General features: G+C 50.6%; 4 protein-coding genes across 4 annotated transcripts; 1 reads left to right on the plus strand and 3 right to left on the minus strand.

Annotated features, from left to right (window-relative positions):
• Positions 1-527: 527 nt before the first annotated feature.
• Positions 528-2,681, minus strand: suv3 (ATP-dependent RNA helicase suv3; the record flags this gene model as incomplete). The annotated part of the gene is made up of 1 exon (XM_014683863.1): positions 528-2,681. The coding sequence occupies one exon, from the start codon at positions 2,679-2,681 to the stop codon at positions 528-530; it is 2,154 nt and encodes a 717-aa protein (XP_014539349.1).
• A 2,815-nt stretch (positions 2,682-5,496) lies between these two features.
• Positions 5,497-7,539, minus strand: mad1 (Spindle assembly checkpoint component mad1; the record flags this gene model as incomplete). The annotated part of the gene is made up of 1 exon (XM_014683864.1): positions 5,497-7,539. One exon carries the CDS (start codon positions 7,537-7,539, stop codon positions 5,497-5,499), a length of 2,043 nt encoding a protein of 680 aa, XP_014539350.1.
• Positions 7,540-9,129: 1,590 nt separating this feature from the next.
• On the plus strand, positions 9,130-10,819 carry tam41 (Phosphatidate cytidylyltransferase; the record flags this gene model as incomplete). The annotated part of the gene is made up of 2 exons (XM_014683865.2): positions 9,130-9,156; positions 9,224-10,819. 2 exons carry the CDS (start codon positions 9,130-9,132, stop codon positions 10,817-10,819), a joined length of 1,623 nt encoding a protein of 540 aa, XP_014539351.2.
• Positions 10,820-11,552: 733 nt separating this feature from the next.
• syp1 (Cytoskeletal protein syp1) lies at positions 11,553-14,659 on the minus strand (the record flags this gene model as incomplete). The annotated part of the gene is made up of 6 exons (XM_066130941.1): positions 11,553-12,247; positions 12,304-13,296; positions 13,353-14,065; positions 14,176-14,261; positions 14,391-14,483; positions 14,621-14,659. The coding sequence occupies 6 exons, from the start codon at positions 14,657-14,659 to the stop codon at positions 11,553-11,555; spliced, it is 2,619 nt and encodes an 872-aa protein (XP_065987020.1).
• Positions 14,660-14,852: the final 193 nt, after the last annotated feature.

Raw genomic sequence — 14,852 nt, forward strand, 5'->3', positions numbered from 1 at the left:
ACATTGAAGACAACAGGGAAGGGCTGAGAGGAAAACCAAGCCTGGGCATTTCCAAACATGCAAGGATAAATGATGCTTCTGCATCTCATCACATGTGCTCCGTCATCAGTCGCGTTTGCAAGAACCGCGCCACCAAACCTCGTCATGCAGCTCATGTTGCTTGGTGCCAAGTACTAGCCTGAGAGCCAATCGCACATGCAGCCTCATCCCGAACTTGCCGTTTTCTTTCGCACCGCACGTCATTAAACCGCCGTTTTCATTGCCGCCCAACTCTTCTAAAGACAACATGAGCAGCTATCAATGCAGGAGTAAGAGGTAAGAAGAGTAGTGTACAAGCATATCCACTGTCCATGTATGTGACAGCTTTAAGTAAACAAGGGGAGTTTTATAAGAGATACTTTTGTCCACCCCAGATCCTCAACGCCTTTCAATGCATCCATTATGCAAAACCAAGAGTATCCATCGTACCCTCTTCAGATGTACAATACACGCCGTTTTGGCCGGTTTCTAACAAATTAACACACACTTTACATTGATCCAACCTCGATTGGCTTTTCATGCTGCCCCCCTCCGCTGAGCTTCTCGCCCTTCCCGGACGATGCGGGAAGTTGAGCGTCATCCTGCTCGTGCTCATGCTCCAGTTCATGACCTTCGTCTTCACCAATCGCTTTTCGGCTGATATCGCGAGAGCGAGCCTGTCGCCGCTTGTTCTTCCGCTTGTGCTCGAGCTGTTCTTCTGTGAAATCAAGACGATCTAGTGTGGTAATGAGTTTCTCTTCGACCAGATGTCGCACGTGGAAGGCCAGTGCTTGGCTTGCAAACATGCCGGCGTATCGGTAGGATAGCCATAGGTATTGATTGATTGCGACATGCAGCGCCTCCAGTTTGGATAGGTATTCCTGGGACCCGCCTGGATAGTCTTCCATCTTGACCTCCAAGAACTCGAGTGGTATTTCTTTAATAGAAAGCAGGTCACCGGCCGAATTGTGGCCAACAACTCGCGCAAGAGCGCGCAAGACATCAACAGCGCCTTCCGCTCGCAATGCCACGGGCAAGTAGCAGAATGTCAGGCGGTCGTAAATCGTGAGCGGGAGGTCTTGGATAATGTCGGCGATTTCCAGGACATCACTGCTGATATTCAAGCGATATCTTGGCCCGACAGTCGCTGCAGCCTTGATTCGCATCAAGATGAATGACAAGGGTGTGTCTGGTGGGAAGTAAGATGCAAATCGCTCCACGATGCCGGCTGGCGGCTGTATGCTGGCATATTCAATGTCGTTGACCTTTTTCTGAAAAGCTCTCTCAACATTGCGAAGATCGGCTTGGTCCATTGTTGTTACCAGGCCGACCTTTTCCTTCTCGGCTTCCTCAGCATTCACGCCCACGGCGCTTTGCGCAGTTCTATATCGTCCTGCACGACCGCCAATTTGCTTGATTTCAGGATACGTGAGCAGTCTGTTCTGGTTGCCATCAAACTTGGTGATTGATTCGAGCACCACTCGGCGAATTTCGAGGTTCAAGCCCATACCAATCGCATCACTGGCAACAATAAAGTCGTAGTCATTGTTCGGGTCGTTGAACAAGGCTGCTTGTTGCACCCGAACTTCAGGTGGCAATGACCCGTAGATAATCGCACATCTTCGACCAGTCGCGGTCTCAACGTTTCGTTTCAAGACATGGAGTGATAGCCGACTGAAGGCAACTATTGCATCGCCTTTTTGCAGGTTGCTGTAGTCACCCTTGATGGCAGAATCCATCGTCTTGAGTGGACTGAGCCGTTCATAGCGATGAACAACACACTTGTCGCCGATGCTGGCACAAAGCGCCTGCAAAAGGGGCACAGTCCGATCCTCGCCGCACAAATGCACCTCCTTGGCTTGTACACCTAGCACTGCGGTTGTCCAAGCATTCCCACGCTCGGGGTCGGCAATCATCTGGATCTCATCAATGACAGCAACATCGAACTTTGTATTCAACGGGACCATTTCTACGGTGCAGCTTGAGAAATATTGGTCCGTGTCCTCGGGTATGCGAATTTCCTCGCCAGTGATCAAGGCGCACGGGCGACCTTTGGCCGTGAGTCTTTGATACACTTCCGTAGCCAATAATCGCAGGGGTCCTGCATAAACGCCCATCTTGGAGTTTTCAAGCGCTTTGAGAGCATTGTAAGTCTTTCCGGAATTCGTTGGACCAACGTGCACGTGGATGGTGCGCTGCATGGTGCGCGTCGCCGGAAACCACTCGTGAGGAAACCGGAAATCTAGGAGGCGCCTTTGGTTGTCTTCCAGCTCCTTGGAGAAGGTTTGTCGAACCACGAAGGACTGGAAAGAATACTGGAGTTCCTTTGTTAAGCCCTTGATGTCTCGGGTGATGAACGCATCTCGCAGGTTCCAAAACAAGGGGTTCTTGTCACGCCGGGTGACGTTTTGTTCTGCAAGTAGAAAGGCATGGTCTATCGCATTCATGAATAGAGCCGCTTGTCTGTTCAACTCATCTTCTGCTATACCTTGGCCTGCTGGCTGTGACGCTGAACGATTGTTGAGCACGACCTGCAGCCGATGGAGGACTGTGGATCGAAATACGCCGTGGCGACCAGTGTACTTCTTACCAACACCGAGCCTTAACCTGCTTTTCGGATCATGCCCTTGGCTCACCTGTTCATTACGGTTGCGGTCAGTCATCTGCTTGCTAGGGGATGTTGACTAAAATTGAGCATACTGAGTTCGCGCGAGAGCGAGCAACGACCTTTGAAGCAGGTCTCGGTTCGTGCTTCGGACTGCTGGCGGCCTTATCGAAAGACAGTTTCTTTTTCACTGCCTTCTTTTTGGCTGAGCCCCCCAATCCGATGGGCGGAGTCGTCGACGCAGCCCGACATTGAATGTTGTTGTGAAGCCTGCAGGCTCTCCAGGCCACTTGTCGGGACAGGTGTATCATGTCCCCTGCCGTTGTAATTCAACAAACATTCTTTTGTGTCTCATTCGATATGATCAAGGCAATTCGGTGAAAGGAAGACGTGGCTCATGCAGCAACAATGAGGTGCAAACCCATGGCATCAAAGCTTCTCCTTTGTTGGCCTCATACACGATGCGACCAGCAATCAAGACCAAAAATTGTCTCACGTGACCGACTTTGTCCTCATACGCCCCACAAACGCCACCGGGCGGGCAAATTGAACAGTCAATGCTAGCACACAAGCACCGTTACTCCATCATGCTCTGTGTACCGTGTGCCCTTTGCCGTTGATTGTTCGAGGAAAGATGACGTCGTGTAGTTTGGGGGTTTTTTAGTTGTTTATCTGTTTAATAAAAGATCCATGCACCCCTGACTTGCGATCGCATGCCTACCTAGTGCGTATATACATGAATATGCTCTCCCGACATCTCACCTAGCTACTGAGAAAGTTCTTGCCATCCCGCACAACCATCAACATACCGACTTACAACACAAAAAGTCATCCAGCAAGGACAAGACGGCGACCTCTTCTAGTATGCTTCACCAGGCACCCTCATTCATCTTGTTTTGCATTAGCTCTAACGTGCCGGATATCAATGTAGCTCCAAGACTACCGACTTTTCCAAGATGCCCTTTGATCGCACCGAGTCGCGTCAGCAGGAAACAGACAAATTGATCAATGCTGATGGGAATAGAGCATTGGCCCCACTAAAACAAGGGATAGAAGATGCTAAAAACATCGTAAACGAAAATCTCACCAACGTAAAGGCACGAAGCGACAATCTTGATGTCCTTAACAACCAAACGGCTGCACTGGCAGAATCCTCAAGTCAATTTAAGAGGCGGGCGACGGATGTGAAGAGTCGAATGCGGTGGAAAGATCGAAAGATGGGGATTTGTTTGGCTGTTGGGATTATCATAATCATAGCACTCATTGTTGCTCCTATTGTAGGTTCCATTCGTCATTGATGGATGAGGTCGATGGTACTCCGTACAAATGCTACTGGCAAAGGACACCTGGGAAGGGGGTGGGCGAATTGGTGCAGCAAAGTCATGACTACAATGCTTGTTTTTCTTTTTTGCTTTTTTTGTTGTTGTTTTTTGTCTTCGAATCTCTGATGGAGCGTTCAATGTTGCATTTGGTTAGAAGCAAGGGTCTAACAGCACCCGTATCCGGCTCGGTGGTACTCTCACACAGTCATTGTATTATTACTTGTCAGCAGGTGAAGATGCGATTTCTTTACCGGTAGTCGTCTAGCTATTGAAAACGCCTTTATTCACCGGCGAATCGCACTGCAAACTTTACACTTGTTTCGAGTCGCCTCAGTGTCACGACTCCAGGCATGTTCTAAATTGACCTCCAGTACCCACGACTAAAAGGACCTACACCCACTATAGATCCCCTCACACCCAAGACTCGTGAATGGCTCGGCGGGCTCACTCTTTTTACTAGGTGCGCCCATCGCCCTATAATATACTATATTTGCACCAGACTCTTGTTATATATATTCTGCAATCAAATATATTTTCTTGCCACAAAGTATACACTACTATATTGTATTTATACAAGTATTCTTGTGGGACGCGAGCCCGCCGCACAAGTCACCAAGACTCCGCGACTAGATCCTCCAAAAGACCCGGCGCCGTGCTCAGCCAGCCTCGGCAAACACAATTCCAACTTTCTATCCCACGCAGAGTCCATTAGACACACTGTGCCACCAAAAAACACGTCCTCATTGCCATTAAACCTCGCATTGTTCACACTCCACGCCACCAGTTTATCCGCCCCCCTCAAAGGCCCAAAGCCTCGTTACAACTTGGGACTATTAGTCCCGTCCTTCTGAACCTCCTGATACACGTACCCGTGCGCAACAGGATTATTGACCCCTCCTGCCCACGGCCCTAACGAGGCAGGCGATTTGCGCAGTCTCTCTGTGAAAAATACCGGGTGTCTCGTTGACGAGTTGTGCGAGTAGTGTTTATCCCATGCTGCTTGGAGAGCAGGCGAGCTGGTGGGTTGTGCGGGAGGGACGGTTGCGAATCCCATTTTGGGGCAGGGAATCAAGTCGCTTGCATTTGCGAATGGACTCGGACGAAATGACCGGGAGGGAAAAATGACAGTATGTCAAAATTTGTAGTTGTTTGTATGAGATGGTTGGACGCCTCACATGCGACGTGAAGATCGGTTATGGCGTTGACGGAAGATGGGGGGCGTCCATGTGCCGAGGCGCAACATGACTAAGCTTCGGTTGTGACGGTAGTGAATTGACACACCCAACGGATGAGCATCAACTTGCCACTTCATAGACATGCATTTTTTTGATACCTAGTGTACAGATTCAATCCAAACCTCCGTGTTTCCTGTGAAATAACGTCCCTTCGGCTGCTGGAAATGTATGTCAAGGTGGACCAATACATGCCGCATTGTAAACCCCAACGCAAGTATATGTACGAATTGCCACGCCTGTATGATATGTACGTCAGCCAAGTTGCGCCGCCAACCGTTAGTCCCTTCAAATTCATTCATTACCCCAAAATGGCGTTTCAACCCCGTGATGCTCTTGTATGTTCTTCGTAAAATTCCAATGTTAGCGCCGCCAGAAACCCTGGGATGCAGCCTTTCTCCCTGACCCAAAATCCTATTTGATCGCCTATTCTTCTGGCAAATGGACTCTTAGGACCGCCGCCGACCTTCATCGTGCCTCGCTCGCCGTCAAAGACGATGGAGTTCTCGTGCTCGTCAGTCTGTGACGGAAAGAAGGTGCTTTCGACTCTCATCTTACCATTAGGAATGAATGTGACGGTCCATCCCAACGTAGAAAAGATGGCTTCTTTGAATTCTTGGGATTTGGAAGCCCAAACTTCCTTGAGTCGTCTGGCTGATTTTTGGGCTGAAGCCGTTTCAGCCTTGGCTGCGGCAATCTCTCTCTCCATCGCACCAAGGACCGATGTTGGGATGACAGCTACTGCCGGGTTGGAGTGCTTGGATCGAAGTTGCAACAAGAGGTCCGAGTTCTCTTTTTTGAGCGCCTCCAGGGTACTGCGTTTGATAGCTTCATGGTCCGAGGTTGGGTTTGATCTCAGCGACAAGACTCTTGTTGAATTGCGCTCCTTCGCAGCGGACAGTTGTTCCTTGCTTGTGGAGAGATCTTTTTCCAACATGGTGACCTTTGTTTGTAGCCCAGTGATGTCTTCTTGGAGCTTCCTATTTTTCCGCGTCAGCTGGCCGAGCTGCTCCTGTGCGTCATCATCTTCCGGTCGAGAGCGTTTAGTTCCTGATAAGGGTTGTGGTGTTGCGGCGCCCGTAGCTGGCTCCAAAGACGACAGTTCAGCGTGAAGGTTTTGAACCTCGGCCTTGTACTGCTCAACAAGGTTTTCTAGTTCTTGAATTCGCGCTACTCGTGTCTCGTCGTATTTCTCGGGCTGCATAGTTTGGTCCTCATCATCTAAAGCTTTAATTTGCGCTCGCAAATACTCGGCCTCTTTAACAGCTAGAATGCGTTGTCGATCGATGCGCTGGCGTGCCTTATCTGTGGATAGCATGCCAGCTGATGCCTTCGCATTCTCCAACTGATCTTTCAGCTGCCCGACTTCCACCTGCAGTAATTGAATTGAGTTTTCACGAGCACTCACTTCTGCTCGCATAGCTCCCACTTGTTCTACATAAGAAGCTGCTGTCAGGCGTTCTTCCATCAAGGCTCTGGCCATTGCTTCGGGGGACTCAAATTCATCGCCTGCCTCTGAAGAATGCTTTAGGTACGATGCCCAGGCAAGGCGCTCGTCTTCCAACCGTTGTCGATGTAGCCTAGCTTCTGCCAGCTCCGCCTCAAGGGACTCTGCAGACTCCAGCTTCCGCTGCAGTGACCTCTTCTCCTCTTCCACAACCTCTACAGCCTTGCTTACGGCCCTGAGGTGCTTCAGCTCGCTCAATTGGTCACGGTTGGTAGCCTCCAGAGCCCTTATATGCTGGACTTGTTCGGATAGCTCCCTCTTGATAATTTCCATAGTCTCTGCATCTCCACTTTGCGCTTTCAGTCGAAGAACATCTGCCTCCAACCTTGCAATCTGGGAGTCCTTCTCCGCGACAACAGAGTGGGCTTGCTGAACATTCTCCTCTCTGGATTGACTCTCCTGTTCCAACTCTTCAATAGAAGTTTGGAGGGCGGTTATCTGCATCTGCATGTCATTCATCTTCCTATCAGCGATTCTCGCTCCATCGTCCTTGGCTGTTGACAAGTCATCCAGCTGTTCCTGTAGCAGCCGAGCTTCGTCCTGTGCTTCACGGGCCTTCCGCTCCAGAGCTTTGTAATCTGATTGCGATCGCTCTCGCAGTTCGTCCATCTCGGCCTTGACAGACTCCACTAATCCAGCAGCTTTGTCTTTGTCTGCTTCAGCCATCTGCCTTTGCTGCAGCTCCTCCTGCTCGCGTCGTCGAGCTTGTTCCAACTTATTAGACTGCTGAGACAGTGCAATTTCCTTTTCTTGGTCTGCGGTTTGCATACGGTAATGCAAAGTCCCAATTTCTGCCTTGAGGGCTTCTATTTCTTTGCGATATTTTTCATACTCGTCAGCATCTGGAGGAGCCATGTTTTCTTTGGAGCTATCCCGCGACCCAGGGCGCAAAGATTCGGCAGTCTGGCTTTGTCTGGAAGATGGTCGGGCATTGGATTCAGCGCCCGTGATCAAATTATATGAGGGCTGGGTAGCCCTGAATGACGCTATCTGAATATTGTGTGAGAGTCTCATCAAAACAAAGGGCAACATCTAATAAAGTGGTAATCTGATCGGTCGGAAGACTGTGGAAACTCACCCTTGAACGACCTTGCGCTCTTGGAGCGCCGGATGGCGCAGTTGCTCGCAGTCTACTCGACATTGTGCTTTTTTGACCACGGGATGCAGCAGGCTCCCCCTCGTTCCGAGGCTGGCCTCGCATTGCTGATTCCACGCGCTTGCACTTTTTGTTGATGTCGTAGATGTTGCTGCTGTGGGGCCTTCCGCGAAAGCTCTCTCGCGACAGCTTCTCGTAGTCACGTGATCATTTTGTCCTATCAGATCTTGGCAGGGCGAAGATATGAAGCTTGTCAGTACTAAGTAGATAGTGATAGTGTTATGTATTTCTTGCAGCTGCAAAGCCCCTCATCCATCACGGACATTCAACGAGAAAGCTCATACGCATGGACTACTACCCGTCAGGCTCACTGTGCCTTCGTAGGGATCAAACAGGGGAAAGAAGCCCTCCGATGAACAGGCTGGGAACCCAAGGTTACGTCCATAATGCTAATGCTTTTATCAAGCTCGCAAATACCCTTCTTACTTGAATGCCTACTGAGAAAGACGCCTAGGTGGGTTGTGGTATGAAGCAGACTTGCTTCCAGATCAATGCGCACCCGAAGACGGGACAAAACCTGAGCATGCTATTGAGCCTCGGTCAATCCACGTCAAGCGCCAGGATAAATCCTCCATAGGAAGAACTAGTCCATATAGAGTTGATAGAAGCACTGCAGAGCTAAAATATTGCTCTTAAAAAAACAGCAGCGTGCACTCACACAACAAACAACTTGTAAATCTCGGGTGCGAAAGCGACGCCGCACTGCACTCATCTTGCCAGCACATGATTTCACTGTACTTGCGCATCGCAGTGGCATGGTATCCGAACAGGATATATTTTGATTGGTCAGTTGCCTTGCATTCCCTTCAAAGTATGGAGTACTCTGTGGTAGCCAAGGTGGACCCCCTCTACAGAGCAACGCAGCTCCCTCGGGGACTTGCACAAGTTCTGGGGCTCCAGATTTCCTCGAAAGCCGAAAGGCTCAAGACGATTGAACATGGTTCCATCGACGCACCAACATCTTGGACCTGTGAGACGCAGCCAGAGGGCCAGAACGTCTTCATCGAAATTTGCAATTGCCCATCATTTCGCAGTCGACGAGTGACCTAGTGCCGGTCCTTTGCTACTCTGTCATCCACATATTGACACTTCAACCGTTGCGTGTATCTGGCTCATGCAATCTGCAGCTTGTCAAACAGTTACCGACATACTGTGGTTCGATCTGCGTCTTTATTAGGTGATGCTATTCTTTGCAGCGAAGTCTCTTTTGACCTATCCGGTGATAATCATTGAGAAAACTGGTAAATTCTCACAGCCTGTTTCCTCGCAGCCTTGGACGCGTAACGGCAATGGTAGTCATTGAGCTTGGCCTGACGGTACACAACCACCTCCTGGAACCACCCTCCAGCAGTCGTGGTTTTTGGCTAACCTTGGACTGTGTAGGCCGCCGTGGCATCAAGTCGATTAGCCCCCTCCATCACACTCCGTTCTGCTCGAATTATTTCTTCACAAACAGTCCTTTCCCGAGCTTCTCTACGTCCGAGTCGGCGAATGAGGCTAGAGCAGCCAAGATGGTATTCGAATTCAACAACCGACTCATCCGCTGCCTCTGCCAGCGCAAAATCAACGCCGTCAACGCAATCGAGCACGACCACTTCCAGTCTAGCTAAGAAAAAGGAGTCTGCCGGGGGTAAATTCAACCTCTATGGCGATGATTGGGAAGATTCCGTCGACTTCGCAATCAAGTCCTTTGAGGATCTTCCCCACCGGTTATTCGGTGTCAACCAGCACATGATCATTAATTACGAACTCAAAGAAGCGCTACGCATAATGCTCCGGCAATTCAATGCGCCGATCGTGTACTGTTTTGCATACGGATCTGGTGTTTTTCCCCAAGACGACATCAGCCGCAGCATCACCGAGGCCGAGTTTCGAGCCGTCCATCCGAAGCCACCGGAAGCATTAGTCAAGGCGCAAAAGGGATCGCCCAAGATGATCGATTTCATATTTGGCGTCAGCCACACACAGCATTGGCACTCGATAAACATCCGACAACACCGCGACCACTACTCGGGAATTGCTTCTCTTGGGTCCGGTCTGGTGTCGAGGGTCCAAAACTGGGGCGCGGGTGTATACTTTAATCCATATGTTGAAGTGAATGGCATGTTGATCAAATACGGCGTTACCAGCATAGACAATTTGGTTAAGGACTTGTCAACTTGGGACAACCTGTACCTTGCAGGCCGGCTGCAAAAACCCGTCAAAATTCTCCGCGACCACCCTCAGGTCCGGCTCGCCAACCAGCACAACCTCATTGCTGCAGTCCGCACGGCCCTGCTTCTTTTACCTCCTCAATTCACTGAAACCGACCTGTACAGTACTATCGCCGGCCTGAGTTACATGGGTGATCCTCGCATGGCATTACCTACAGAGAACAAGAGCAAGGTCGCCAATATTGTCAACAACAACGTCGTACACTTTCGACGGCTCTACGCGCCGCTCATCAAAACTCTCCCCAACGTAAACTTCACAGCTTCTTGCCGCCTGGATGACGAGGATTGGGTGCTAGACCCCACGGCAGACAGCGTGCTCCAGCAAGACATGGATCCCATCAAGCGAGGGAACATGGTCCGCCGGCTGCCCAAGAACTTCCGGTCCAGGCTGTATTTCCAGTATCAGAAGAAGTTCTCTATACCTCGCGAAGAGTACAATCAGATGATGGCGGCGACCGCCGATGACGAAAGCACATCCATTAAACGCCGACGAGGTGGTGAGTTCGAAAAGCGCATTGTTTCCGATGACCCTCAGGAACTCCGCAAAATCGTTAGCCAAGTGATTAAGCAAACTGTCAACTGGCCCAGCACTACACAGTCCATCAAGGGTTCCATAATGGGCGGATGGGCCAGGACATGGCGTTATCTGGGAGAGAAATTTTCCAAGTGGAGGGAGGGAAAGGCCCAGGGGAAGGGGTCTGCGAAGCAAGGAAGTGACAGCATTAAAGAAAAAGATGGAAAGGATGGGGAGCAAAAAACAGAATAACAGCATCGTATCGGCATTACATTTTCCTTTGTGACGTGGGGTTCATGTACATTACGGATGGCCTGCGGCGAGCATTCAGGCCTTGGCATTGGTTGTATAGATTGGGCGGTACATTTGCGATTCTTGCGGAGTTGGTGTCAATAGATGAGCTGCGTTTCATTTTGTGAGATGGACGTGGGCAAAGGATAATATACGAGACGAGCATTATACAATATGAAATAGTCAGCCGGCACCACAAGGCCGTGCACGCATGGCCTGACTCTCACATCAAGGCTTCGTGGACAAAACTAGTAAATTGTCATGTTTGACTATCTCGTAACTGTAATGCACACGCTTACTATTCCCAATACAACGTCACCCAAGGAATGGTCCGCAAACTCCCTGTATCCCGATTCTATAAAACAAAAGACCCCTGTGCAGTATTTCTGGCAACGAAGTGCACGTAGCGTTGCAGCCTAGTCGTCAGCCACCAGCACGTAACATGGTACACAAGGCTTGCCAGCACGCTCATGTTCCACTTCAACACGTCGTGGCCTCCCCAATATACGAGACAAAGAAAACGGGGCGTGTAGCAGAATGACGACAAATAAGCTGGATTGATATCAAAAAAAAAGAAGAAAAAGAAAGCTGTTCCGCCATGATGAAGCACCGCTACACTTTTCAAATTACACACCCTCACCTGGACTCATTCTCCATATACAGATCTCACGCTTTCGCCCATCCTCCACTCTGTTCACTTACCCTCGTACTTTCCACTGACGAGTTTCCGAATCGCAGGAATATCCAGCCATGTCTGGCTGGTTGCCGATCCCGCGTCAGCAAACGGATCATCGTCGGTGAGTTCTTTGCCCTTGCCCTTGTCTGCAAGTCGTGACACCGATATGCCACTACCAACCAGGGCATCTCCCGATGCCGTGTATTCCCACCGGGCTTCTATATGCCCAGGTGATGGGCAGATGCCCTCTGCTCCCACGATCCGACAAACAATCTTTTGCATGTCACTGGTCAGAGTAACGTCGCCCAGTCTCCAGTACACTAAGTGCTTGTCCTTGAGGTGTGTTCCGCTGGGCTTGGTTTGAGCAGAAATAGCTTTGCCCTCGTATCTGGCTACAAAGACGACATTGTGCAACGTGATTGGTGCGGTAAAGGTGCTCATTGGATTGAGTTGATACTGCAGCAATAAACCCAACTTGTCCTCCTGAGGCTTCCATACTGGCTTCAGTAGCAAAGGACAATGCTTTCCTAGGCCTGATGGGTCAGAGTCGTCAGAAAAGACCTTGTATGAGAATGCAATAGATGTCTTTGCAAGATGCGAAAGATCGAGGGCATATTGGTCTGGCTGATCCGGTGAGGCGTTTTGGACAAAGATGCGGTTTGGTCCAATACGTTCTAGTTTAGGGAAATTATTTATTCGAATAGTTTCGTGGGCTATGCATTGTTAGTGTATGTATGGGCGAAAATGGCAGGGACGCAACGCAACGCACTCTTTTCAGAAGAAATATCAGCATCATTATTGACAAAAGCCAGCTCACCAGCAATATTGGCACTCGTGACAACGCCATCCTCGAAAGTAGCAGAGACCGTCTCGATTATAGAGCTTTGCAAACCAGGTCCAGTAAGCTCTGGATGCTTGGCATGGGCCAAGCTGCCCAAGGAATGCCCAGACCGAACGGATTGGCTGTCTGAAGTACCAGCAGTGCTGGTTTCTGAAGCCAGAGCATTCATGGCAGGAGATCGCATAAACGATGCACCGCTTGGCATTGGGGGAGAAGCGGAAATAGTGGGTAGAAAAGGCTCGGTTTGAGTTCCTCCAGGAGGTGGTACGAATACAGTGTTTCTAACATCTCGTCTTCCTCGTATGGTGCTAGTCCGACGAGTCGCTGGTCCCAATTTCAGGGTATTGGCAACGCTTGACAGTGCCGCCTGTTTGGCCTCAGGATCTTCTTCCTCGACGGGTTTATTCTGAATATTCAACTTGAACAGCTGATCGGCCTCTTCGCCTGCTGCTTCTCTCTGAGCTTCAGAAATCGGATCGTTCATCGGCGCCCGGACAGTGAAGCCCTCTTCATCTTTAGTCGGGCCGCCAGTCTTCTCAGTCTGCTGAGTCGGAGGTGGTCCTGGGGGTGGAGGTACATCAAAAACGTCAGTTGACCGTGCCCCATTTACGCCTGAAGCTTCTGTTCCATCTTTTGTGTGTACGCCGTTGGTAGCTTCATGGAGTCGGTTTCGATCGTTAATGGATTCTTCATGGGTGGATGCTGTAGGGGTATCAGGACTTTCGGCTAGAGAGGCTAGACGGCCCGACTCGTGTAGATTGGTCGATGATGTGCGAGGAGAAACACCCCGTCCATGACTGCTCCCAAGGCGACCAAATGTAATGCCGCCACCTTTGCCAGGTGAAAGGCTCCCAAAACCACCGTGAACACTCTGTCGTCGTCGACCACCGAACAGGGTACCCAGTCTACGAAGCTTGGATTCTTCAACAGGTCAGTACATGGAAGGGGAAGCAGGGGGTATACTAGATGTAAAGTACCTTTGGGCTGGTCTGTGGGGAGCTGCTCATTGGCGTCGTCATCGTGATGCGATTGCTGTGAAACAGACCCCCTAGTTGGAGGAGGAATAGTCGCCGATGCCGTGGAGTTCATCGTGTCCGAATGTGGCATGGGAGGAGGCTGTTCTAGGGAAGGCTGTCGTCCAGCAATTGAGGCACGACGGGTAGATGTCCTCGTTGCAGCAAGGGGCTTGCCAGCGACTGTACCTGCCACAAAATCTTTGATTTCCTTCTCCGTATTAATCTCCAACACAACAGCAAGTGTCTGGGCGGCAATTTCTTGAACTCGCTGAGCTTGGTCTGTCTCATGGGTTTGGTACTGGGTCAGCACATCTCGTAGATGGTTGACGCGGGTTTCGTCGACAGCTTGCAGGGACTCAAATATAAAGGGTGCTTGGGATTCCCATTGCTGCGCAGCCGATTCTAGCTTGGCCGAAGCCTCATCAACCTTTTGGCTGCTGGCCTTGGCGCCCTTCCTGTTTAGTTTATCCGACTTGTCTTGGGCACCTTCGAGGTCTCTCGCCATTGCCGTCAAGTTGCTGGATATGTTATGCATGTTTTGGTAGTCTCGCCGCTGCTGATACAAGCGCAAGGGGTGCTCGACATCGCTCTCGAGCCTTTCGGCGAAGACGTGGTGTGACTGGGCAATGCGCTCGACGGCGTCAACAATTCGAGTCCAGGGAACTTGGAAGACACTGAAAAGAGCGAGGTTAGTGGTGAAGCAAGCTTTGGGAGGTGTCGCAATACGGCTTAGTGATAGGACAGGGTCGGATGTTGTGGCCAACAAGCAAAGGTGATGACGTACCCGAGTTCGGACTGTGAATTCGGGGTTCTGCTCTGTGCGAGCCTTCGCAGACCTAGCACATATTGCTCTTCAATGCGACGACGTTCCTAGTTGGTAGGTAGCGGGAGCGAAACGTTAGCCAGGCGAGGCATCGTCAATGGCGCATATCGGGGACGGCAAACCCCAGGCTAGTCGAACTAAGCCGTTGGATTTGGACGTTGGGTATGGATGCGTACCTGAAGCCAGTCGGCAATTTCGAGGTTGACCTTGTTGATGCGCTTCACCCGATCGTTGAGGGTCTGAACCGCCTGACCAGGCTGCAAATGGGCCTATTGGAACCGAGAAAAACATCACAACAGTCAGCATCTCGGGAGAGATTCAATTGCCCAGTGGCCAGAGTGGAAAGTCGGCAGGCTGGCAGGCTGGGCAAGGCAAGCCGTCTTCTCGTGGGTAGAGCTGCACTTACCAGCATGGCGGGATAGTCGGACCTCGCCATGTCCTCCATGGTGGGCGGCGGCTTAATCGGTGTTGATGAAACAATTGAGGGCAGCGATAAAATACAGATGCTCAATAAGACTGCAGCGACTAGAAAAGCTGGTGCATGGCGACACCGGGAGGAGGAGGGAGTGGCCCGTCAGCAATTACCAAGTGACGAGGCGATGAGGAGATGAAGTTGGTGGTGACATGGACATGGACGA

Source organism: Metarhizium brunneum, chromosome 4 (genome assembly GCF_013426205.1).
Source record: "Metarhizium brunneum chromosome 4, complete sequence".
In the NCBI taxonomy this organism is placed as follows: domain Eukaryota; kingdom Fungi; phylum Ascomycota; class Sordariomycetes; order Hypocreales; family Clavicipitaceae; genus Metarhizium; species Metarhizium brunneum.